The sequence below is a fragment of the Procambarus clarkii genome, chromosome 78 (assembly GCF_040958095.1).
Source record: "Procambarus clarkii isolate CNS0578487 chromosome 78, FALCON_Pclarkii_2.0, whole genome shotgun sequence".
In the NCBI taxonomy this organism is placed as follows: Eukaryota; Metazoa; Arthropoda; class Malacostraca; order Decapoda; family Cambaridae; genus Procambarus; species Procambarus clarkii.
Genome location: NC_091227.1, coordinates 18109160 through 18133343, shown reverse-complemented (window position 1 = coordinate 18133343; position 24184 = coordinate 18109160). Strand labels below are relative to the sequence as shown.

The 24184-nt window shown below is 47.6% G+C and overlaps 1 protein-coding gene across 5 annotated transcripts in view; it reads right to left on the bottom strand.

Annotated features, from left to right (window-relative positions):
• Ddr (discoidin domain-containing receptor 2) overlaps positions 1-24184 on the bottom strand; it is a 642292-nt gene that overhangs the window by 96802 nt on the left and 521306 nt on the right. For all 5 annotated transcript variants that reach the window (XM_069314116.1, XM_069314113.1, XM_069314117.1 and 2 more), the window contains exon 4: positions 10455-10689. In XM_069314116.1, the coding sequence (XP_069170217.1) occupies positions 10455-10689 (235 nt within the window). The remainder of the gene's footprint in view (positions 1-10454; positions 10690-24184) is intronic.

The window sequence follows — 24184 nt, the reverse complement described above, 5'->3', positions numbered from 1 at the left end:
AGGTGAAAGCCAAATCGCCTTGTTTAACGGCACTGTGTCTGCGGTTATGCAGCCAGTCGCCCTTTACCCTAAGTTGTGTTTAATGGAGGGGGGGGGGGGTGTAATAGATCGTGGGGTAGGGGGGGGTGGGGAGGAGGGATGGGAAGGGAAGGGAGGAAGAGGTGGTAGGGTAGGGGAGGAAGGGGCAGGGAGGGGGATCAAGGAAGGGGGCAGGGAAGAGGGGTGGTAGGGAAGGGGGAGGAAGGGCAGGGGGGAGAATTGAGAGGGGAGGGGAATGGAGCGGGTGAGGAGAGGTTAGAATGTTGAAGTGAGAAAGGGCAGAAAGGGAGAGAGAAAGGACAGAAAATGATAGAGAAGGGTCAGAATGTTAATATATTAAGAGCGAGAGAAACGAGTTATCGTATTATTCTAAGAACGCTTGTAAGGCGGGGCCAGGAGCTTAGCTCCACCCTGCAAGTACATCTGGGGGAAGAGACACAGATTGTGTACACGTACACACACATACACACAGTTTCAAGTATAGATATGATAGAGCCCAGTAGGCTCAGGAATCTGTACACCAGTTGATTGACAGTTGAGAGGCGGGACCACAGAGCCAGAGCTCAACCCCCGCAAGCACAACTAGGGGAGTAAACAACCAAAACAGTTGGAATGTTGTTTCAACATTCCAATATTTGCCAATTAATCATTTTTTCTGTTTCTATGTTTTCGTGTTGTGTAGCTGTCTGCCTGGCCTGGCCTAGTCTTGCCTGACTTGGCCCGGCCTAGTCTTGCCTGACTTGGCCGCCTAGTCTTGCCTGACTTGGCCTGGCCTAGTCTTGCCTGACTTGGCCCGGCCTAGTCTTGCCTGACTTGGCCGCCTAGTCTTGCCTGACTTGGCCGCCTAGTCTTGCCTGACTTGGCCGCCTAGTCTTGCCTGACTTGGCCGGCCTAGTCTTGCCTGACTTGGCCGGCCTAGTCTTGCCTGACTTGGCCTGGCCTAGTCTTGCCTGACTTGGCCGCCTAGTCTTGCCTGACTTGGCCGCCTAGTCTTGCCTGACTTGGCCGCCTAGTCTTGCCTGACTTGGCCGCCTAGTCTTGCCTGACTTGGCCGGCCTAGTCTTGCCTGACTTGGCCGCCTAGGCCTGCCTAGCCAAGTCGTTAAGCTGATGTTAAAAAGGCAAGACGAATGGACTCGTTAAAAGTTATATGTGGCTATGATGTCAGGGAGAAATATCATTGTTTTCCGTCTCTATCTCTGGCTTCCTCTTCCTTCTCTTTCCCTCCCTCCTATTTCTTCCCTTTCCTCTACCCCCTCTCCACCTCTCACCTGACTTCTCACCTCCTCCCTTCCCATCACTCACTGATTCCTCCTCACCTCTCTCCTCCTCCATCCTACCTGTTCCTCTCTCTCTCTCTCTCTCTCTCTCTCTCTCTCTCTCTCTCTCTCTCTCTCTCTCTCTCTCTCTCTCTCTCTCTCTCTCTCTCTCTCTCTCTCTCATTCCTCAACCGATAACTATTTCAACAATTACAGATCACCTACACAAACTCTAATAATAACAAACCATCACAAACACACTAATCACACTACCGTGATATATACCAATGAAAAAACCCAACTGGGGCTATGAGTTGGGCTCAAACCCTCGGCCCCGGTTTCGCATATCCTCAACCACTGAACAATCAATTGATAACAGATCGGCAGCGATCATAAACACCTCACTGCAGTAAAGCCAAATAGATTTGCTTCGATAAGACAAAATTGTTTATTCACTTTGTTAATAAAGATAATGATATTGATAATAATGATAAAAGATAATAATTTCTTGAGACACCAGGTAGGAAGCAAGCCACCGCCCTCCAGGTAAATCTAATTAAGTGGATTTTATTCTCTAATGTTAATTGAGGAAGAAATTATTACCCAAAGTTATTTTTGAATTTTTTTTATGAAAGCTCGGTTGGATTTTTTTTAAAGGTTTTCCTAATGAGGGTTCAACAGTTTGATGTTAATAATGTATTTACCATTTGTTTATGGCTAATATTGCAAGGATTTGTCTTTTTGTAAATAAAGACAGAAACGAGAGAGAGAGAGAGAGAGAGAGAGAGAGAGAGAGAGAGAGAGAGAGAGAGAGAGAGAGTAATTCTCTTTACTTTTCACTATACTAATGGTGAAAATCCACTAGCAAAACACACAACAGTAACTGTTGCAGAGGGACTATCACTACTATAGAGGGGGGATATGATCACCACATACAAGATACTGAAGGGGGGAATAGGCATATCTGATACGGTCAGACTCTTTAAAATGAAGTAAAGTAAAACTAGAGAACTTTCCTGTGAACTAAAGACTCAAACGAGGTTGTGGAATGTGAGGAAATATTCGTACCGTGAGTTAACGTGTAGAATGCGCTGAAGGAAGTTGTGGAAGCCACCTCCGTCCACAACTCCTTATGGAACGATTCGACGAAGTTCCAACCCAAACAACCCACTTAACCTATAGAGGCCAATGCATGGGGAAAGTCCACGTCTTACACACACACACACACACACACACACACACACACACACACACACACACACACGCACGCACGCACGTTAGATATAATATATATAATTAACATCCCCAGGATGCAGCCGTAGCAGCTGTCTAACTCCCAGGTACCTATTTACTGCTAGGTAACACGGGCATCACTGTGAAAGAAACTCTGCCCATTTTGTTTCTGCCATCACCAGGGATTGAACTCGGACTCTAGGATTACGAGTCCAGAGCACTGTCCACTCAGCTATCAGGCCTCCACACACACAAAAGTCAATATCCGTAAAGGAGCAATATCAGACTGTGATGGGGGCTGTGTGTGGGGGGGGGGGTTGAGGGAGGGGGGCTGTGATATGGGGGGTTGTGGGGATAGTGAAGGACAGGAGAGGCTGGGGGGTGATGGTGCTGGGGAGGGAGGGAGAGGGGGGCGGCGACCCCACAAGCCATGATATACCAGTTGAGTTATAACTGAACTATTCTGACGTTTGAATTCTTAGTGGAGTGTGACCTACAGGTGTGTGGGGTGGAGGTGGCTTCTACACCATTCTGTGCATTCCACTTCTTGACTACATGTACAGGGTTCCAGTATTTCCTTATATTTCTTCTCTTCATTTGTGTTTCTGGTCTGCACCAAAGATCTCTAGTCCTCCTTTCTTGCAATTTAAAAATGTCTATCCACCCTCTGTCCACCTCCCAGCACCTCCCAGCACCTCCCAGCGCCTCCCAGCACTCCCAGCACCTCCCAGCACCTCCCAGCGCCTCCCAGCACCCAGCACCTCCCAGCACCTCCCAGCACCTCCCAGCACCTCCCAGCGCCTCCCAGCACCTCCCAGCACCTCCCAGCACCTCCCAGCACCTCCCAGCACCTCCCAGCACTTCCAGCATCTCTCAGCACCTCCCAGCACCTCCCAGCACTCCCAGCACCTCCCAGCACTCCCAGCACCCAGCACCTCCCAGCACCTCCCAGCACCTCCCAGCACTCCCAGCACCTCCCAGCACCTCCCAGCACCTCCCAGCGCCTCCCAGCACCTCCCAGCACCTCCCAGCACCCAGCAGCGTGGCCTGACACACAATATTGACTCTCAGGACAAAGTACCAGTAAACCCACCTGCTTACTCACTCACCTAGTGAAGGCTTTCAAGCTGGATTCAGCTTTAAAGCAATCAAAGCTGGATTCAGCTGTATTACTCTCAATAGTCAATAGCTAGATTACGCTATAAAAGATTCCAGGCTATATTTCGATAGCCTTCCCAAGCTAGACTGTCGTTGTACTATGGACCCTGGGGAGGGCTGGCTACTCAGATATGAATGTACAGGTTATTTATACATGTTTGATATATGGGGACAGTCCACGGTACTTTGGTCAGACCACACACTAGAAGGTGAAGGGGCGACGACGTTTCGGTCCGTCTTGGACCATTCTCAAGTCGATTGGTGACCATTCTCAGTGACAATTGACTTGAGAATGGTCCAGGACGGACCGAAACGTCGTCGTCGTCCCTTCACCTTCTAGTGTGTGTGGTTTGGTCAAACTACTTCAGCCACGTTATTGTGACTCATTGTCTCCAAGGTACTTTCTTGTTGGTAAACTATCCTTTTGTTAGAAATGGTATGTGTAGGCTAGGGTGTGTGTGTGTGTGTGTGTGTGTGTGTGTGTGTGTGTGTGTGTGTGTGTGTGTGTGTGTGTGTGTGTGTGTGTGTGTGTGTGTGTGTGTGTAAGACAGGGTGGCCAGGCTGGTTGTGCGTGAGTGGGAATTGTTGTTTTGTGAACTACACAAATGGCCTCGTAGCGTGACTACAATAGGAAATGGTATATGAAATATGTAGTGGTATGGGAAGTGTGTGAGCTCACCTATTTCTACTCACCTATTTGTGCCTGCAGGATCGAGCATTGACTCTTGGATCCCGCCTTTCTAGCCATCGGTTGTTTACAGCAATGACTCCGGTCCTATTTCCTTATCATATCAAGTTTTAAAATTATGAATAGAGTTTGCTTCCAGAACCTGCTCCATAAGTGTATTCTATTTTTTAATGTAATGTGCATTAACCTTAGAAAAAAGAAAGGAAGAGGGGGAATATGATAGGAACGTATAAAATACTCAGGGGAATTGACAAAGTGGAAATAGATGAAATGTTCACACGGAATAGTAACAGAACGAGGGGACATAGGTGGAAGCTGGAAACTCAGATGAGTCACAGAGATGTTAGGAAGTTTTCTTTTAGCGTGAGAGTAGTGGGAAAATGGAATGCACTTGGGGAACAGGTTGTGGAAGCAAACTCTATTCATAATTTTAAAACTAGATATGATAGAGAAATAGGACAGGAGTCATTGTTGTAAACAACCGATGGCTAGAAAGGCGGGATGCAAGAGTCAATGCTCGATCCTGCAGGCCCAAATAGGTGAGTACACAAACACACACACATACACACACACACACACACACACACACGCGCGTGCGAGTCTGCAGCAATATCAACCCCGATGCCATGTAAAAATGTTTCAAAACAGAACTATCCATCTCGCAATCTACCAATTACCTATTATCAATAATTCTGTTACCTTGTGTACATTTACATGTGTGTGTGTGTGTGTACATGTCTCTTACACTCACCTGAATGAGTATGTGTAGTAGATATATCTACTACATATATCTACTACTATATCTTAGTAGATATATCTACTACGTGAGTATATATATATATATATATATATATATATATATATATATATATATATATATATATATATATATATATATATATATATATATATCCGGCTTTCCGATTACCTTTCCCTACCTATCTTGCCTACCCTGCCATAGGGGAGGCGTAGAGGGGGGGGGGTAGTGGCCATGGGGGGAGAGAGGGGGGGGAGGGGGATGACTACAACAAAATATGCAACAAATTAAAATACAACAGGAAAATACAATTTTCCCCAAAAACACAATACTCTCTGACAAACAAATCCCATCTGTCCAGTCTCCCTCTTTCCCTCAATATCCTCCTCTCCTATCCCAGATATCCCTCCCTCCCCCTCTGTCTCCCCCTTCCCCTCCTTCCCTCACTCTTCCCGACGCTATCTACATCTCCCTCCCTTCCCTATCTACGTTCTCTTACCCACCAAATGTCTGTTCCTTGTTCCCTTCCTTCATCTCTCTACTTCCCTCTCATCTCAGCCTTTCCATCTACCTATTCTGGCGCTTGCCTCCTCTTGTACCCTTTACCATCTCCTCCCCTCAATAGGTGAAGATTACGGATGATGAGACTAATGAATACAATGAGGTAGGATATTATGAGATACGCAGACGATGAGTCACAATAACGTGGCTGATGATATGATGAGACGACGGCGACGTTTCGGTCCGTCCTGGACCAATGTAGTGTGACCATTCTCGCACACCAGACCCCATAATGGTCCCGGACGGAGCGAAACATCGGTGTGTCTCTATCGTCTTAAGATCCTTATAAAAAGATGGGTAAATACTGGTAGAAACGGAGCAGCAGGGAAGGGGTTATCTTGAGATGATTTCGGGGCTTAACGTCCCCTCGGCCCGGTCCTCGAACAGTTGAACGGTCCTCGAACCCGGTCCTAGAGTTAGACAGCTGCTACGGACTGCTTCCTGTGAATGGAAGTGTGTGGGAGATATATGTAGCTGATTTTATAAAGGATTCAGTGCATTAGACAACCGTCGGACTGAAAGGCGGGGTCCAAGAGCTCGATCCTGCAGGTACACACATACACCTTCCGTTACACTAGCTACACCCACACTCTAAAAGTCATCTTCAAGTCGAAATTCAAAATAAACCTGAGTAGTATTTTGATAAACGTATACACTTAGATGCTCTTCCTCCCCGCACGGAAGCACACCACGCACGCGCGAGGGCTTGAGTGCGCAGGGGTTTGCGTGCATGTAGGGGAGGGATTGCGTGCGCGAGGGGACTTGCGTGCGCATGAACGTGTGTGTATGTTTTTCTCGGAGGATCGTCAGCAAGATCCCCCAGAAGTCCTCTGGGAATTCCGAGTAATTTAAAGGATCTACGACCCTGAACCACCTGGGACCCGACCCTGAAGCAAGCGGGATCCGAACCTGTACCAGGAGGGATCTGGCCGTCTCCAGACAACCGCACCGATGCTCATTTTTCCTCTCTGAAAACATTTTTCTTTCCTCGTTCTGAAGGGGGTTCGGATGCCCTCCACTTAGCTCATGTTTACCTTCGATTCCCAGCAGACATTTACATGAAGGATCGAAAGGCCTTTATTAAAATGCTGATGATGTTTCTTTACCTAGTTTTAACAATCGAGTGGGAACAAACACTTGCCAAGAGGATCTGAACTTGTTTAACAAGTTGCTGAGGTGTTTTTTTATATAGAGGGGAGAGGGGGATGGATTGACGTGTGTGTGTGTGTGTGTGTGTGTGTGTGTGTGTGTGTGTGTGTGTGTGTGTGTGTGTGTGTGTGTGTGTGTGTGTGTGTGTGTGTGTGTGTGTGTGTGTGTGTGTGTGTGTGTGTGTGTGTGTGTTTGTGTGTGTGTGTGTGTGTGTGTGTGTGTGTGTGTGTGTGTGTGTGTGTAGCATTCACTTATTTCATTCGTTCATTGTAACTCATTTTAACTCGTGTCACACAAATATACATATGATGATTAGGTAACATGAATGAATGAAAGGAGAGAGAGAGAGAGAGAGAGAGAGAGAGAGAGAGAGAGAGAGAGAGAGAGAGAGAGAGAGAGAGAGAGAGAGAGAGAGAGAGAGAGAGAGAGCCAGCCATGCCCCCCAGCAACACAGGACAAGCACCAACACACACACACAACACATCCTCAATAAACACAACAAAAAGCAACTTAAAAACGCAGACCACAGCAAAAAAAAAAAAACCCACGCACAGCACCAGAGGATAAACTCTCACCACTTACCAGATGAACGTCCACACCTGACTACTAAGCTTACCACATATGCCTGTCACATCTACACACATGCAAACGACGAGTCACAATAACATGGCTGGAGACATCATTACCAAACTACACACCTGAGACGACGACGTTTCAGTCCGTTCTGGACCATCAAAGGGGGCCCCCTTTCCCACACCTTACACACCTGCCACACCCCCTCCCTCCACACCTTCAGGAGTTACGTCTCCCCAATGATTGATTACCTCCAGGGCGTGGTCAGCTGATCATTCCCCCACACAGCGCCTCATCTAATCCGTAGAGCGGCCGGGGGATTGGGGAAGGGGGGGTTATGAAGGGAGAGGAAGAGATAGGGAGGGAAGGGGAGTGAAGAGATGGGGAGGAGAAGGAAGGGGAAGACCCGTGGAAGAAAGGGAAGGGGGTGCTAGTCGATGGAAAGGGAAAGGGTGAACACAGTTGATGGGAAAGGGGGGGGTGGGAGGGGTTTGAGCAGTGGCATTATGGGGCATTACAGACAGACACAGACAGCAGAGAAAGCGAAAGCGTTGCAATAGCCACACACACAGGTGTGTGTATGTCACACACACACACACACACACACACACACACACACACACACACACACACACACACACACACACACACACACACACACTAAACAATCCAAACACCATGACCCTTCAAAGAGAAACAACAGAGCGCGTATATAAGTACCTGAGTGTGTGTGTGTGTGTGTGTGTGTGTGTGTGTGTGTGTGTGTGTGTGTGTGTGTGTGTGTGTGTGTGTGTGTGAGTGTGTATTCACCTAGTTATATTCATCTAGTTGTATTTGCGGAGGGTTGAGGTCGGCTCTTTCGGCTCGCCTCTCAACTGTCAATCAACTGTTTACTAACAACTACTGTTTTTTCCACACCACACACACACACACCCACCCCAGGAAGCAGCCCGTGACAGCTGACTAACACCCAGGTACCTATTTACTCCTCGGTAACAGGGACATAGGGTGAAATAAACTCTGTCCATCGTTTCTCGCCGGCACCCGGGGTCGAACCCGGGACCACAGGAGCATGTGTCCAGCGTGCTGTCCGCTCGGCCACCGGCTCCCATGTGTGTGTGAGAGTGTGTTAGAAATATATGTAGTATGCTCAGTGAGAGACTACACAATGCGTGTGATCGCCTAGAGAGCAGAGGAGCTACTGAGCGCTTACTCAAGCCCCACAATGGAAGAGCAATAAAGAAAACGGAAAGGCATAAAGAAAACGGGAAGGCACAAAGAAACCGGGAAGGAATAAAGAAAACGTGACAACATCAACTCATCTGTAAACATCATTTAATTCGAAGTGAAATTTCATAGGATGAAGTTTTAGCCCAGCGGCCGCTCAAGATACCACTATGCATATGCAGATGAAAATTTCAATACACTGTATAGATTCTAAGGTGACTTTTCTCTGCGCGTGTGTACGCACCTTCCTCTACACGCCTATCGTGGGTCTTGCAATGTTGAGCTTCAGCACTTGGGTTCCGCCTTTTAACATGCAGCCAACTAGGGCACGGGTTCCTCCCTTTGAGCAACCATCTTCAAGATTATCAAGTGATAATTTTCAATTAGTAGATATTCAAGTAGATATTCAAGTAGACTTCAAGATTACCATTGAAAGTGAATAATTAGACCGAAGCACACTTCTATGCGAGCACCAAAAAAACGGTGACTTATATGAGAACATTCGTGAGAACATTCGTGAGATCATTCGTGAGAACATTCGTGAGAACATTCGTGAGAACATGAGAACCTCGGATGAGAATTTCATAAGCAATCACATAACAGGAACGACTCTATAAACATATAACACACATGGAATGGTTCAAAGACGTTATGCTAACTCAATACACAGTTTGTAAATGTAAATACAAGATACATTACCTGGGGTTGACATTCGGCCTTGTTAGTAACCGAAAGGGGCAGTTAACGTGGTGAAAGAGTAACTAACTGACAGGAGCCAGAGAATCAATTTCTAAGGTTACGTTACTTTGCAGTGAGGATCTTTCCAGAAACACGTGGAATGGGAGAGAGAGGAGACATGATGCAGGCATATAAAATACACAAGGCAAGGTGGAAATGGAGAAAATGTATTCAATGAAGAATAAACATAGAGGCCAGGTAAGGAGGCTGGACACACCCATAGATCACAGAAATGCCAAAAGAGGATGTTATCCTTCAGCGAAAAAATACGATCATTAAATTAACCTAAGGAGAAAATTATTCTACGCACACACACACACACACACACACACACACACACACACACACACACACACACAAACACACACACACACACACACACACACACACACACACACACACACACACACACACAAAGTTTAAATCATGTCCCATAATACTTCAACTTTCCTGTTGACTCCGGCGGACTTGAGTTTCATTAAAAAATGTAATACCTTGCCGAGTTAGACTCTAGTTCGGGTAAATTATGTTGGAGGAACTTGGTGTAACTTGTCGTAACAGCTGCGTCTCTCTCTCTCTCTCTCTCACGCACGAGAGAGAGAGAGAGAGAGAGAGAGAGAGAGAGAGAGAGAGAGAGAGAGAGAGAGAGATGTTGCAGACAAGAAGACTGACTACCTCCCTCTTCAGTTGGTTCATAAACCAACAACTGCCTCAAGTACAGGCCCGAGTTCAATCCCCCGCGCACATGTCAACAAATAGGTACAAGTTAGGGGAGTTACACTAACCTTCTCGCCGTCCCATCTCTTGTAGGTGTACCAGTTAGTGATGCCGGGTCTCCAGTACTCCAGCAGGTAGGTACAAGTTAGGGGAGTTACACTAACCTTCTCACCGTCCCATCTCTTGTAGGTGTACCAGTTAGTGATGCCGGGTCTCCAGTACTCCAGCAGGTAGGTACAAGTTAGGGGAGTTACACTAACCTTCTCACCGTCCCATCTCTTGTAGGTGTACCAGTTAGTGATGCCGGGTCTCCAGTACTCCAGCAGGTAGGTACAAGTTAGGGGAGTTACACTAACCTTCTCGCCGTCCCATCTCTTGTAGGTGTACCAGTTAGTGATGCCGGGTCTCCAGTACTCCAGCAGGTAGGTCTCCACGAACTCCACGCCCTGGCCGTTCCCGAAGCGCCCTTGGCTCTCTGTGGCGGAGATAACGTGCGTCGACTCAAGGTCGATCTCCAGGTACTCCTTCGAATCCACAGTGCCCACCATCTGACGAGGGCACCACGCTCCTCCTAGCTTCTCGATCTTCAACCTGGAGGAGAGAGTAGTGGTGGTGAGAGAAGGGGGAGAGTAGTGGTGGTGAGAGAGGGGGAGAGGGGTGCTGGTGAGAGAGGGCGGGGGAGTGGTGCTGGTGAGAGAGGGCGGGGGAGTGGTGCTGGTGAGAGAGGGGGGGGGGAGAGTAGTGGTGGTGAGAGAGGGGAAGAGGGGGGAGAGTAGTGGTGGTGAGAGAGGGGAAGAGGGGGGAGAGTAGTGGTGGTGAGAGAGGGGAAGAGGGGGGAGAGTAGTGGTGGTGAGAGAGGGGAAGAGGGGGGAGAGTAGTGGTGGTGAGAGAGGGGAAGAGGGGGGAGAGATCAACAAACACAAAACAAATTGCCAGAACAAACAGCAGTCTTGCACTACTCAACACCGTTAAATGCTTTAACATTAATATCATTCACCGAAGGATTCCCAGGAAAGGAAATATGAAAGTAGCTCTCAGGAGAGTTCTGAGAGCAACACTAAGAGTGCTAAGAGTGGAGAGAGTCTGGGTAGCTCTGTGTGTGGGGGGGGGGGGGAGAGATGATATAGGGACGTAGGGAAGCGTGTCAGTACTCCCAGGGGCAATAATCCCTAAGCACGGGACGAAGCCTCATACTCCCTAAAGTGAAGTTTAGGGTGGCCAGGGACTGGCAGATGGGACGTTGGGGCAAGGGGTAAGGGAGGAGACCTCTCCCTCTATCTCCCTACCTCTCCCTCCCTCACTCCCTCTCCCTCAAAATAAAATAAACATGATAAAAAATGATCCGCTGGTTTGGGGGAAGGGGGGAGGTCGGTGGCGCCATCTGTGGACACATTATGGAACTAATTTCGGTCAGCGATGGCGCCAATATGGTAATACCGCCGCCCGCCGCTAGGGTGACTCCTGCGCTCCCTCACTATAAAAATGGCGGCAAATTTAAGGTGGGGGGGGGGATATCCCAGGAGGTGGGGGGTGGCTGGGGTGGGGGGCAGGAAGGAGGAGGGGGGGCACAGAGAGAGAGAGGTGGGGTGGTGTGGAATGCATGTAGGAACAGGGTTGGGGGTTTGGACTTCGTATGGAGGGGTGCGGGAGACGGGGAAGCACCCCCCCTTCCAATCCCCACCCCCCACTCCTGAGCTACCTCCCCCATTCTTCCCCACATGAACCATCCCCACTCATGGGAGTGGCCAATGGGCACACACCAATGCTGGAACAACTGATCCATAAACTCGAACATATATGAACAAATTCACGTAACCCATAATACATCACAATATCTTATGATAAGAGGTGGAACCCAAGAGATAGAGGTTATCTTGAGATGATTTCGGGGCTTTAGTGTCCCCGCGGCCCGGTCCTCGACCAGGCCTCCACCCCCAGGAAGCAGCCCGTGACAGCTGACTAACTCCCAGGTACCTATTTACTACAAGGTAACAGGGGCATTCAGGGTGAAAGAAACTTTGCCCATTTGTTTCTGCCTCGTGCGAGAATCGAACCCGCGCCACAGAATTACGAGTCTTGCACGCTATCCACCAGGCTACGAGGCCCCCTAGAGCCCCAAACACTTCACCCAAACAAGCAAAAACAGACAAAAATACAATCCCTCTCACGCAGAAACAATTTACCAACAATCCATTGTATTTTCGCGCTGCAAATTTAATAACCTGACAAACATTTACGCATCACAAGCTAATATATTTCTAAATCTGACAAATTATTTGCGATTAATGTGGATTAGCTGTTTAATACACCATTAAACGGGAACCTGTACATGTGTATACAGGTTCCCACCACCAAATGCACGCGTGCGTGTGCGTGCGTGTGAGTGTGTGTGTGTGTGTGTGTGTGTGTGTGTGTGTGTGTGTGTGTGTGTGTGGTGTGTGTGTGTGTGTGTGTGTGTGTGTGTGTGTGCGTGTGTGTGTGTGTGTGTGTGTGTGTGTGTGTGTGTGTGTGTGTGTGTGTGTGTGCGTGTGTGTGTGCGTGTGTGTGTGTGTGTGTGTGCGTGTGTGTGTGTGTGTGTGCGTGTGTGTGTGTGTGTGTGTGTGTGTGTGTGTGTGTGTGTGTGTGTGCGTGTGTGTGTGCGTGTGTGTGTGTGTGTGTGTGTACTCACCTAGTTATATATATATATGTGTGTGTGTGTGTGTGTGTGTGTGTGTGTGTGTGTGTACTCACCTAGTTATATGTGTGTGTGTGTGTGTGTGTGTTTACTAGTTGTGTTTTTGCGGGGGTTGAGCTTTGCTCTTTCGGCCCGTGACAGCTGACTAACTCCCAGGTACCTATTTACTGCTAGGTAACAGGGGCACTTAGGGTGAAAGAAACTTTGCCCATTTGTTTCTGCCTCGTGCGGGAATCGAACCCGCGCCACAGAATTACGAGTCCTGCGCGCGTGTGTGTGTATGTATGTGTGTGTGTGTGTGTGTGTGTGTGTGTGTGTGTGTGTGTGTGTGTGTGTGTGTGTGTGTGTGTGTGTATGTGTGTGTGTGTATGTGTGTGTGTGTATGTGTGTGTGTGTGTGTGTGTGTGTGTGTGTGTGTGTGTGTGTGTGTGTGTGTGTGTGTGTGTGTGTGTGTGTGTGTGTGTGTGTGTGCTGACAAAGAGCCTAGTAGCTGAAGGGTACAATCATGTATGTCAGACCAATCTTGGAGTATGCATCTCCAGCTTGTGTTAGTATCTAATGAACCACAAGACTGAATGACAAGATTCAAACACATGAGACCAGACTAGTTCCTGATTTGAGGGGGAATAAACTTTGAGGAATGACTACGGAAAATAAAACTCACGTCGCTGGAAGACGAGTGTTAGTGGAGACATGATCACCACATACAATATTCTCAGAAACTGATTTGGGTAAATCAAGACTATATTTAACACATGTGGTACACACACAAGGAGGAAGCGAGTACTCAAATGAACCACAGAGACGTTAGAAAGAACGTTTTCAGTGTCAGTAGTAAATAAATGGAATGCATTAGGCAGTAATATGGTGGAGGCTGACTCCATACACAGTTTAAAATGTAGATATGATAGAGCCCAGTAGGCTCAGGAACCTGTACACCAGTTGAATGACGGTTGAGAGGCGGAACTAAAGAGCCGGAGCTCATTCCTAGAGAGTACAATTAAGTGATCACACAAACACTCTACGGTAATATCAAGCCGTGTTTGACTTAGTCACAGCGGCACATAGAATGAAAAGGTAGATCTCTGATTTGGTCGGGTACTCGTGGACCAGTAGACTAGAGTACTACAGAGGGGTACAGCAGAGGGGTACTATAGACGAGAGGGGTGGGAAACAAACAGTTTTCCCTCGGACCCTCCCACACTATCCCCCATTTCACTGTGGGGGGCGTGGGGGGGCGAGTGGGGGGAGCAAGACATGGGGAGAGACATGGGGAGCTAGCGGAAGCCTAGTGGTAGTAGATAGGGGAAAAAATGGGGGGTGATAACCGAGAGTAAGGGGGGAATGGGGGGGTAACTGAAGGGGAAACTATGTAGAGAAAAGGGGTAAGAGAAGGTAGTAGTTAACCGTGAATAGGGTCAAATGGGAGACAATCAGGAAAGAGACTGTAGAAATTATGTAAAAGTAGTAAATATTAATCTAAATTTTTAATTATTATACTATAATTATTACTCTAGTTATTAGTAATAAGTGATGAGAATTATAGAGATGATATACATGATGATCAATTAAGATATTCAAATATACCAAACTATTAATTAACATTTTAATTCGCTAATTAGGCCTTATGGTGGTAAGGGAGAGTGTTGTATCTATTGTGTAAACTGTTGTAAACTTGTACACCCTCTCATTGTGCTCCACACTACACCCCCTACCCCCCACCCTCTCACGCAACCCCCCCCCTTTCTTTCACGCAAACAACCCCCCTCTCTCACGCACGCAATTGTGTTATCATGTTTCTGATAAACTGTTCACCAGTTGATTGGCAGTTGAGAGGCGGGCCGGAAGAGCAGAGCTCAATCCCCGCAAGCACAACTAGGTGAATACACACACACACACACACACCCCTCTCTCACGCCCATTATCTATTCCTTCGTGTATCTTCCTCACTATCTACGCCAGGATCATGTCTCCTCACCTATCCCTGTGTTTAGTTCCCTCCCTACCTATCCCTGTCTATATCCTCGGTCCCATTAACATTTATCATAGACCCCAATACGTACACAATCATACCATCCTATCCCTACATCAGAGACCTTTATCTATCTTATCATTTGGCTCCACCTCTTATCCTAACAACTAGCCATTCTTCGCCTATTCTTGCAGCCATATCCCCCCCCCCACCCTATCTCAACTATCCTAGAGAATTGAAGAATCCTAGAATCAAGCACGGCACCTAACCTAACCCACACCTGTCTTATACATATCCCTTACCTTATGAGAGATCTTCTCACCTATCCCAAACACTGTATCACCCCCAATGCCTAGCCCAATCCACATATATTCAAGTATCTAAACTACTCCCTATCCATCAAGGGCGGTTAGCTCCCTCCTTTTCTAGCCCTGCTTCCTCCACAACCCCCCTCCCTATCCCCCCATCCTAGGGTCGGCATCCCCCCCCCCCTAGCCCTAGGCATAATGGAATCATACGCGGCCCGAGTTTCATCACTAATGAAATATGGATTATGCAAATTAGCATCGGAATATTGACGGTGGGTGGGAGAGGGGTGGATAGGAGGGATGGGGATTGGTGGGGGGAGAATATGGATGGACTTAGGATAGAGAAGGAGTGGTTTAGCAATCTGTGTAGCTACCACTTCTCATCTCTCCCCTACCACAACTCCTTACGACTGAACGAGCAGTTTTCAAAAGCGTAGCTATTCTGAGACCAATATACGGTCTACAACCTACATCAGAACGACTCTCGAGTAAGCAGCAGCGAGAGAACACTTCACGCTGTTGTGCTGGGGTATGTTGAACAATCACGGGAGACATGATAACAACGTAGAAGATTCCATTCACCTGAGCTGTAGGGGTCTCGAACCATGAACCCCAAGTGTGCAAGGCCGAAGCTCTATCTTATTTAACGTATATTTTATTTACATATATTTAACGTATATTTTATTTAACGTACAAGAATATTAAGAGGAATTCAAGGAGCACACAGTGAGGACATTTTCAAAAAATGAGATACAGCAGAATTACAGAGTTACAGCAGAGTTATAGAGGTACAGCAGAGTTATAGAGGTACAGCAAAGTTATAGAGGTACAGCAGAGTTATAGAGGTACAGCAGAGTTATAGAGGTACAGCAAAGTTATAGAGGTACAGCAGAGTTATAGAGGTACAGCAAAGTTATAGAGGTACAGCAAAGTTATAGAGGTACAGCAGAGTTATAGAGGTTCAGCAGAGTTATTGAGGTACAGCAGAGTTATAGAGGTACAGCAAAGTTATAGAGGTACAGCAGTTATAGAGGTTCAGCAGAGTTATAGAGGTACAGCAGAGTTATAGAGGTACAGCAAAGTTATAGAGGTACAGCAGAGTTATAGAGGTACAGCAGAGTTATAGAGGTTCAGCAGAGTTATAGAGGTACAGCAAAGTTATAGAGGTACAGCAAAGTTATAGAGGTACAGCAGAGTTATAGAGGTTCAGCAGAGTTATAGAGGTACAGCAAAGTTATAGAGGTACAGCAAAGTTATAGAGGTACAGCAGAGTTATAGAGGTTCAGCAGAGTTATAGAGGTACAGCAAAGTTATAGAGGTACAGCAGAGTTATAGAGGTACAGCAGAATTATAGAGGTACAGCAGAGTTATAGAGGTACAGCAGTTATAGAGGTACAGCAGAGTTATAGAGGTACAGCAGAGTTATAGAGGTACAGCAGTTATAGAGATACAGCAGAGTTATAGAGGTACAGCAGAGTTATAGAGGTACAGCAAAGTTATAGAGGTACAGCAGTTATAGAGGTACAGCAGAGCTATAGAGGTACAGCAGAGTTATAGAGGTACAGCAGAGTTATAGAGGTACAGCAGAATTATAGAGGCTTCGGGTGGAAGTTGGAGACGTCTGCAAGAATATCTTTGACGCAAAGGCAAATAGCATTGTAAATAGTTATGAGAGATCGTAGATTCGAATTCAATAAGAACCTCAATCATCAAATATGACGCAAACAATGAATCACTGCGTCAATTGACCATCAAATCGGACAATCGGAACCTGGGAACCGATATCCAACCCTGCCAGCAAGCAAGCGCGCACGCACACTCGCGGACACTACAATGTAGTTTCTAAAATATTTCGTTGGGAGGAAAGTCGTAAATAATTTTCAACAAAGACGTAAATCATTCGGAAATATTACCTGCGGCCGACAAATATATTTATACGAATACTTAATGTCACATCCGCAAGATTTAGGGCCGATCCGCGCCTACATTAACTGTTCAGAGATACAAATAAATATCGTTCTCTTTCGAATTCGAAGCGGCCAATGAGCTGCAAGGAGACCCAGGAAGGGCGTTGAAGCAAGGACCAATGAGTGGTCGAGAAATGCTCGGAGGCAACCAATGAGCGCGCGGGGAAAATTTTCAAGCTCCGTAACCGCCTCTCTTTCGCGCGCCTCTAGCCGGTCGAAAACAAAAGCACCAAAATTTACCTCCAGAAGTGCAATTTTTTTATGTTGATATTAGTGTGGACGCGGTTACCGGCACCAGGTGTCTGTGCCTGGCGGCTGGTGACCAGGAGACGGGAAATAAGTCACCCGCGAACTGCTTTGCCAGATTGCATCTTTAGGCGGGAATAACCATCAGCCGAAGACCTCAACTCCGCGGGATTCATTTCCGTACGCCAGAAGACTTGGCTGATACACACACACACACACACACACACACACACACACACACACACACACACACACACACACACACACACACACACACACACACACAGGGGCCTCGTAGCCTGGTGGATAGCGCGCAGGATTCGTAATTCTGTGGAGCGGGTTCGATTCCCGCACGAGGCAGAAACAAATGGGCAAAGTTTCTTTCACCCTGAATGCCCCTGTTACCTAGCAGTAAATAGGTACCTGGGAGTTAGTCAGCTGTCACGGGCTGCTTCCTGGTGTGTGTGTGTGTGTGTGTGGTGTGGAAAAAAAAAAAAGTAGTTAGTAAACAGTTGATTGACAGTTGAGAGGCGGGCCGAAAGAGCAAAGCTCAACCCCCGTAAAAACACAACTAGTAAACACACACACACACACACACACACACCATTGTGTTGCCCCTGGGTGATCCACAACATCTTGGACGACGGTTCGCAAACTTGATGGTCTTCTAAATGTAGTTAATTCATCCTAATTCCCCTCAACCTGCATTTGGGAATCTGGCTCAAGGCAGCGGAGACTTCTTCCCTGGGTACATTAAGACGACAGCTTGGCAGTCATCGTTACATTACCAATGGCAGCAAAGTCGTACGCTGAAAATGACAAGCCGATGGTACAAGAAGATGGGGAGTTTCTTCACTCTGTTCTCATATTCCAGCGCCTTGCCCGCTCCTCCCAGCCCCTTGCCCGCTCCTCCCAGGCCCTTGCCCGCTCCTCCCAGGCCCTTGCCCGCTCCTCCCAGCCCCTTGCCCGCTCCTCCCAGCCCCTTGCCCGCTCCTCCCAGCGCCTTGCCCGCTCCTCCCAGCGCCTTGCCCGCTCCTCCCAGCGCCTTGCCCGCTCCTCCCAGCGCCTTGCCCGCTCCTCCCAGCGCCTTGTTCTCAAACACTACCTGTGTGCTATATAGTCATTATCCTAGCGTTTTCTTCTATTATGATATCTGTTCTTCAGACCGAAGAGGAGCGCCTGACGTGAGTGGCCGCCCCCTGCGACCGCTGGCCAGCAAGTGAGCCTCATGACCTGATAGCCGCCGAAGAAAGCACACGACATGCCAGCTTCTCTCTGATTGGCTGGTTCTCGTAGCCAATACCAGACACAGAGCGCCTCGTTTCGCTTGCTTCACTTGCTCTGATTGGCTGGTTCTCGTAACTACTACCAGACACAGAGCGCCATGTTTCGCTAGCTTCACTTGCTCTGATTGGCTAGTTCTCGTAACCAATACCAGACACAGAGCACCATGTTTCACTAGCTTCACTTGCTCTGATTGGCTGGTTATCCTAACCAATACTAGACAGCCCCACGCCTCGCCTCCAAGCTGTGAAGACGATATCAAATATATCCAGAAATTGCAATAATTCCCAACTGGTACTTGAAGTATGAGGTCAAACTCCGTTGTATGTCGGTTAAGGAGTTGTTATGAACAGTCTAACAGCCTCTTTGTAATTCTCTGTGTAGCAAAAGAATGCACCAAGCCGGGAGAGACTATGTAACTGTGTACTCACGTATTTGTGCTTGCAGGATCGAGCATTGACTCTTGGATCCCGCCTTTCCAGCTATCGGTTGTTTACAGCAATGACTCCTGTCCCATTTCCCTATCATACCTAGTTTTAAAAGTATGAATATGTGTGTGTGTGTGTGTGTGTGTGTGTGTGTGTGTGTGTGTGTGTGTGTGTGTGTGTGTGTGTGTGTGTGTGTGTGTGTGTGTGTGTGTGTGTACTCACCTAATTGTGCTTGCGGGGGTTGAGCTCTGGCTCTTTGGTCCCGCCTCTCAACCGTCAATCAACTGGTGTACAGATTCCTGAGCCTATTGGGCTCTATCATATCTACATTTGAAACTGTGTATGGAGTCAGCCTCCACCACATCACTTCCTAATGCATTCCATTTGCTAACTACTCTGACACTGAAAAAGTTCTTTCTAACGTCTCTGTGGCTCATTTGGGTACTCAGCTTCCACCTGTGTCCCCTTGTTCGCGTCCCACCAGTGTTGAAAAGTTCATCCTTGTTTACCCGGTCGATTCCCCTGAGGATTTTGTAGGTTGTGATCATGTCCCCCCTTACTCTTCTGTCTTCCAGTGTCGTGAGGTGCATTTCCCGCAGCCTTTCCTCATAACTCATGCCTCTTAGTTCTGGGACTAGTCTAGTAGCATACCTTTGGACTTTTTCCAGCTTCGTCTTGTGCTTGACAAGGTACGGGCTCCATGCTGGGGCCGCATACTCCAGGATTGGTCTTACATATGTGGTGTACAAGATTCTGAATGATTCCTTACACAGGTTCCTGAACGCCGTTCTGATGTTAGCCAGCCTCGCATATGCCGCAGACGTTATTCTCTTTATGTGGGCTTCAGGAGACAGGTTTGGTGTGATATCAACTCCTAGATCTTTCTCTCTGTTTCATTAAGTACTTCATCTCCTATTCTGTATCCTGTGCCTGGCCTCCTGTTTCCACTGCCTAGTTTCATTACTTTGCATTTACTCGGGTTGAACTTCAACAGCCATTTGTTGGACCATTCACTCAGTCTATCCAGGTCATCTTGTAGCCTCCTACTATCATCCTCTGTTTCAATCCTCCTCATAATTTTTGCATCGTCGGCAAACATTGAGAGGAACGAATCTATACCCTCTGGGAGATCATTTACATATACCAGAAACAGTATAGGTCCAAGGACTGACCCCTGCGGGACTCCACTTGTGACGTCTCGCCAATCTGAGACCTCACCCCTCACACAGACTCGTTGTCTCCTGTTGCTTAGGTATTCCTCTATCCACCGGAGTACCTTCCCTCTCACTCCAGCCTGCATCTCCAACTTTCGCACTAGCCTCTTGTGTGGCACTGTATCAAAGGCTTTCTGACAATCCAAAAATATGCAGTCTGCCCACCCTTCTCTTTCTTGCCTTATTTTTGTTGCCTGGTCGTAGAATTCAAGTAACCCTGTGAGGCAGGACCTGCCATCCCTGAACCCATGTTGATGCTGTGTTACAAAGTTCCTTCGCTCCAGATGCTCCACTAGTTTTTTTCGCACAATCTTCTCCATCAGCTTGCATGGTATGCAGGTTAGGGACACTGGCCTGTAGTTCAGTGCCTCCTGTCTATCCCCTTTCTTGTATATCGGGACTACGTTAGCTGCTTTCCAAATATCTGGCAGTTCCCCTGTTGCCAGTGATTTGTTATACACTATGGAGAGTGGTAGGCTCAGTTCTCTTGCTCCTTCCTTTAGAACCCAAGGGGAGATTCCATCTGGGCCTATAGCCTTCGTCACGTCCAACTCTAGTAAACACTTCCTTACTTCCCCACTGGTAATCTCAAACTCTTCCAGTGGTTCCTGGTTAGCTATTCCCTCACTTACCTCTGGAATTTCTCCTTGTTCTAAGGTGAAGACCTCCTGGAATTTCTTATTCAATTCCTCACACACTTCCTTGTCATTTGTAGTGAATCCTTCCGCCCCTATCCTTAATCTCATAACCTGTTCCTTTACTGTTGTTTTTCTCCTAATGTGGCTATGCAACAATTTAGGCTGAGTCTTTGCCTTGCTTGCGATGTCATTTTCGTATTGTCTTTCTGCCTCTCTTCTCATCCTGACATATTCATTCCTGGCATTCTGGTATCTTTCTCTGCTCTCCAGTGTCCTGTTATTCCTATAGTTTCTCCATGCCCTTTTACTTTGTGTGTCCATGCCCTGTGTGTGTGTGTGTATGTGTGTGTGTATGTGTGTGTGTGTGTGTGTGTGTGTGTGTGTGTGTGTGTGTGTGTGTGTGTGTGTGTGTGTACTCACCTAGTTGTGCTTGCGGGGGTTGAGCTCTGGCTCTTTGGTCCCGCCTCTCAACCGTCAATCAACAGGTGTACAGGTTCCTGAGCCTACTGGGCTCTATCATATCTACACTTGAAGCTGTGTATGGAGTCAGCCTCCACCACATCACTGCCTAATGTGTGTGTGTGTGTGTGCGTGCGCGCTGGAGCCTCATCTGTTTAATAGAATCCAAATTCCTAATCCCCCTAACGGCATTATTTCCCACATAAGGCTGGCCCGCCTGAACGCGGCGTATTATTATAATTCTCAAACCTGATTTGTTGTCCCGTGTTAGTCATGCAATTTTGGGACGCGTGTAAGTCACATTTATTCCATTTTAATCCGGCAATAACTATAACAATAATAATATTACTCTCCTGTAACGAGATTATGTAGTTAACGTTAAATTTACCATGTTATCTTACACGTAAAAATGTGTGTGTATAATATGTATTATAGATACAAGTTTGTATAGATTTATTTATTTTTCTGTTTACAGGATATGCAACCCGGTAAGTTTAAGAAAGCGGCAGAGAGAGAGAGAGAGAGAGAGAGAGAGAGAGAGAGAGAGAGAGAGAGAGAGAGAGAGAGAGAGAGAGAGAGAGAGAGAGAGAGAGAGAGAGAGAGAGAGAGAGAGAGAGACAATGAGCACCTGACATAATGAAACACGGCACTGTGTCACTGTAGAGAACATCCACACTACATTATTGACACCTCTCAACCTCCACCCATCCAATCCCCTCCTACCTGACGTCACCCCCTTTACCCTTTACCCTTTCATCCCCACCCCATTCCCCTCAAGATCCCACCCCAGCCCCCCAAACCCCCTACTGTCTCACCCTTCCCCTACAATCTCCCCTACCCCCCCCCCCCCCACACTGCAGCCTCAGAGGGTAGCATCCTCCCTTGGTATTGAAACAAGGAGTCAAATGTGTCCTACCTTGAGGTTACCTTGAGGTGCTTCCGGGGCTTAGCGTCCCCGCGGCCCAGTCGTCGACCAGGCCGCCTGGTTGCTGGACTGATCAACCAGGCTGTTGGACGCAGCCTGACGTATGAGAAATTCCTGCTCTGGAAAGGACCGCAGTTGTGTTTTTAGTTACCATTCTCGTCAACAGATGGCAGGCAGAGGTGTATGGTGGCCATTCTCGTTTATCATCTGATAATATCAACATTCTATGTTATGTTATATGCGCGTTGAAAAACATATGTATACACGTATATATATATATACATATATATACATTAAATTCAGGATTGAAGAGTAATATTTGCAAATTTTCAGATGAAATGAAAATTAGTAGGGGGAATAAATTCAGAAAAAATGGTCTGAAAATCGCTTCAAAATAGCTTCAAAAGGTTTTTCATATTAACGAAAGTTATCAGCTAAATGGCGACAAATGTAGGGTTCGGAGACGAGGTAATAACAGATACCAGATATCAGCTGGATGGTGTTGTGATATCAGAGTCTGTTTCCGTGTGAACAAGTCTTCTCAGATTAGATACATCTGAAGGAATCATTTTGGCTTGAGGAGTGCCGAAGGTCGACTCCATATAAGACCGAGTGTAAAGTGACCGAGGCAGAGCGATAACCGGTTGCAAAAACCGGTTATCGAAAACCGAAGTACCAGAATAAACACACACACACACACACACACACACACACACACACGAACAAGGGAACAAGAACAAGGGGCCTCGTAGTTGTGGGGCCTCGTAGCCTGGTGGATAGCGCGCAGGACTCGTAATTCTGTGGCGCGGGTTCGATTCCCGCACGAGGCAGAAACAAATGGGCAAAGTTTCTTTCACCCTGAATGCCCCTGTTACCTAGCAGTAAATAGGTACCTGGGAGTTAGTCAGCTGTCACGGGCTGCTTCCTGGGGGTGGAGGCCTGGTCGAGGACCGGGCCGCGGGGACACTAAAGCCCCGAAATCATCTCAAGATAACAAGGGTGGGACACGAACAAGGGGACACAGGTGGAAACTTAGTACCCAGATGAGCCACAGAGACGTTAGAAAGATTTTTTTCAGTGTCAGAGTAGTTAACAAATGGAATGCATTAGGAAGTGATGTGGTGGAGGCTGACTCCATACACAGTTTCAAATGTAGATATGATAAGAGCCCAGTAGGCTCAGGAACCTGTACACCAGTTGATTGACGATTGAGAGGCTGACCCAAAGACCCAAAGCTCAACCCCCGCAAACACAACTAGGTGAACACACACACACACATAGAATCCCCTCAACCATCCCTTCCCCAACCCTTTGACACAACCTCCCCCCCTCCCTTTCCTTTCCATCTCCTTCAAGGAGGCACCCCCTCCCATACCCTCCCTCTCCGTCTCAGTCTCAGCCGGATAGACCCCTCTAGCCCGCGTATGTCAACAATGTTCCCTTCTTCAATACTTACAAAGAATGTACCCCCCTGAAAACTTGGTCTCCGCGGCACCAAAGGGCACAACCCACTCCGCCCAACGTCTGGGCGGGTGACCGCGGCAACTTGGCCCTTATAGCCGGTACCAGGAAGGTCGACCGTGGCCCGCCTCGACCGGATACCGCCCGCTGACCGGAGTAGCCAAGTGAATACTGAGAAGATTGTACTGGATGACTCGAGGCATTATCAAAATCATATATGGCGACTCAAAATGGACACAGGGGGGGGGATATAGAGGGGGAGGGGGGATATAGAGAGGGAGAGGGGGTTACTGAGTGGGGGGTACGGAGGGGGAGGGGGGGTGGAGGGAAAGATAGCTGAGATAGAGGTGAAGGGAAAGGGGAAGTGAGAGAAGGGGAGACAGATGAAGAGAGAGGAGGTGGAAAGGAGGGGTTAGAGTGAGAGGAGCAAAAGGAAAAGGTGTGTAAGGGAGAGAGGTAAACGAAGGAGAGGGGGAATGACTAACAGGAGAGAAGGGAACGCGAATAATA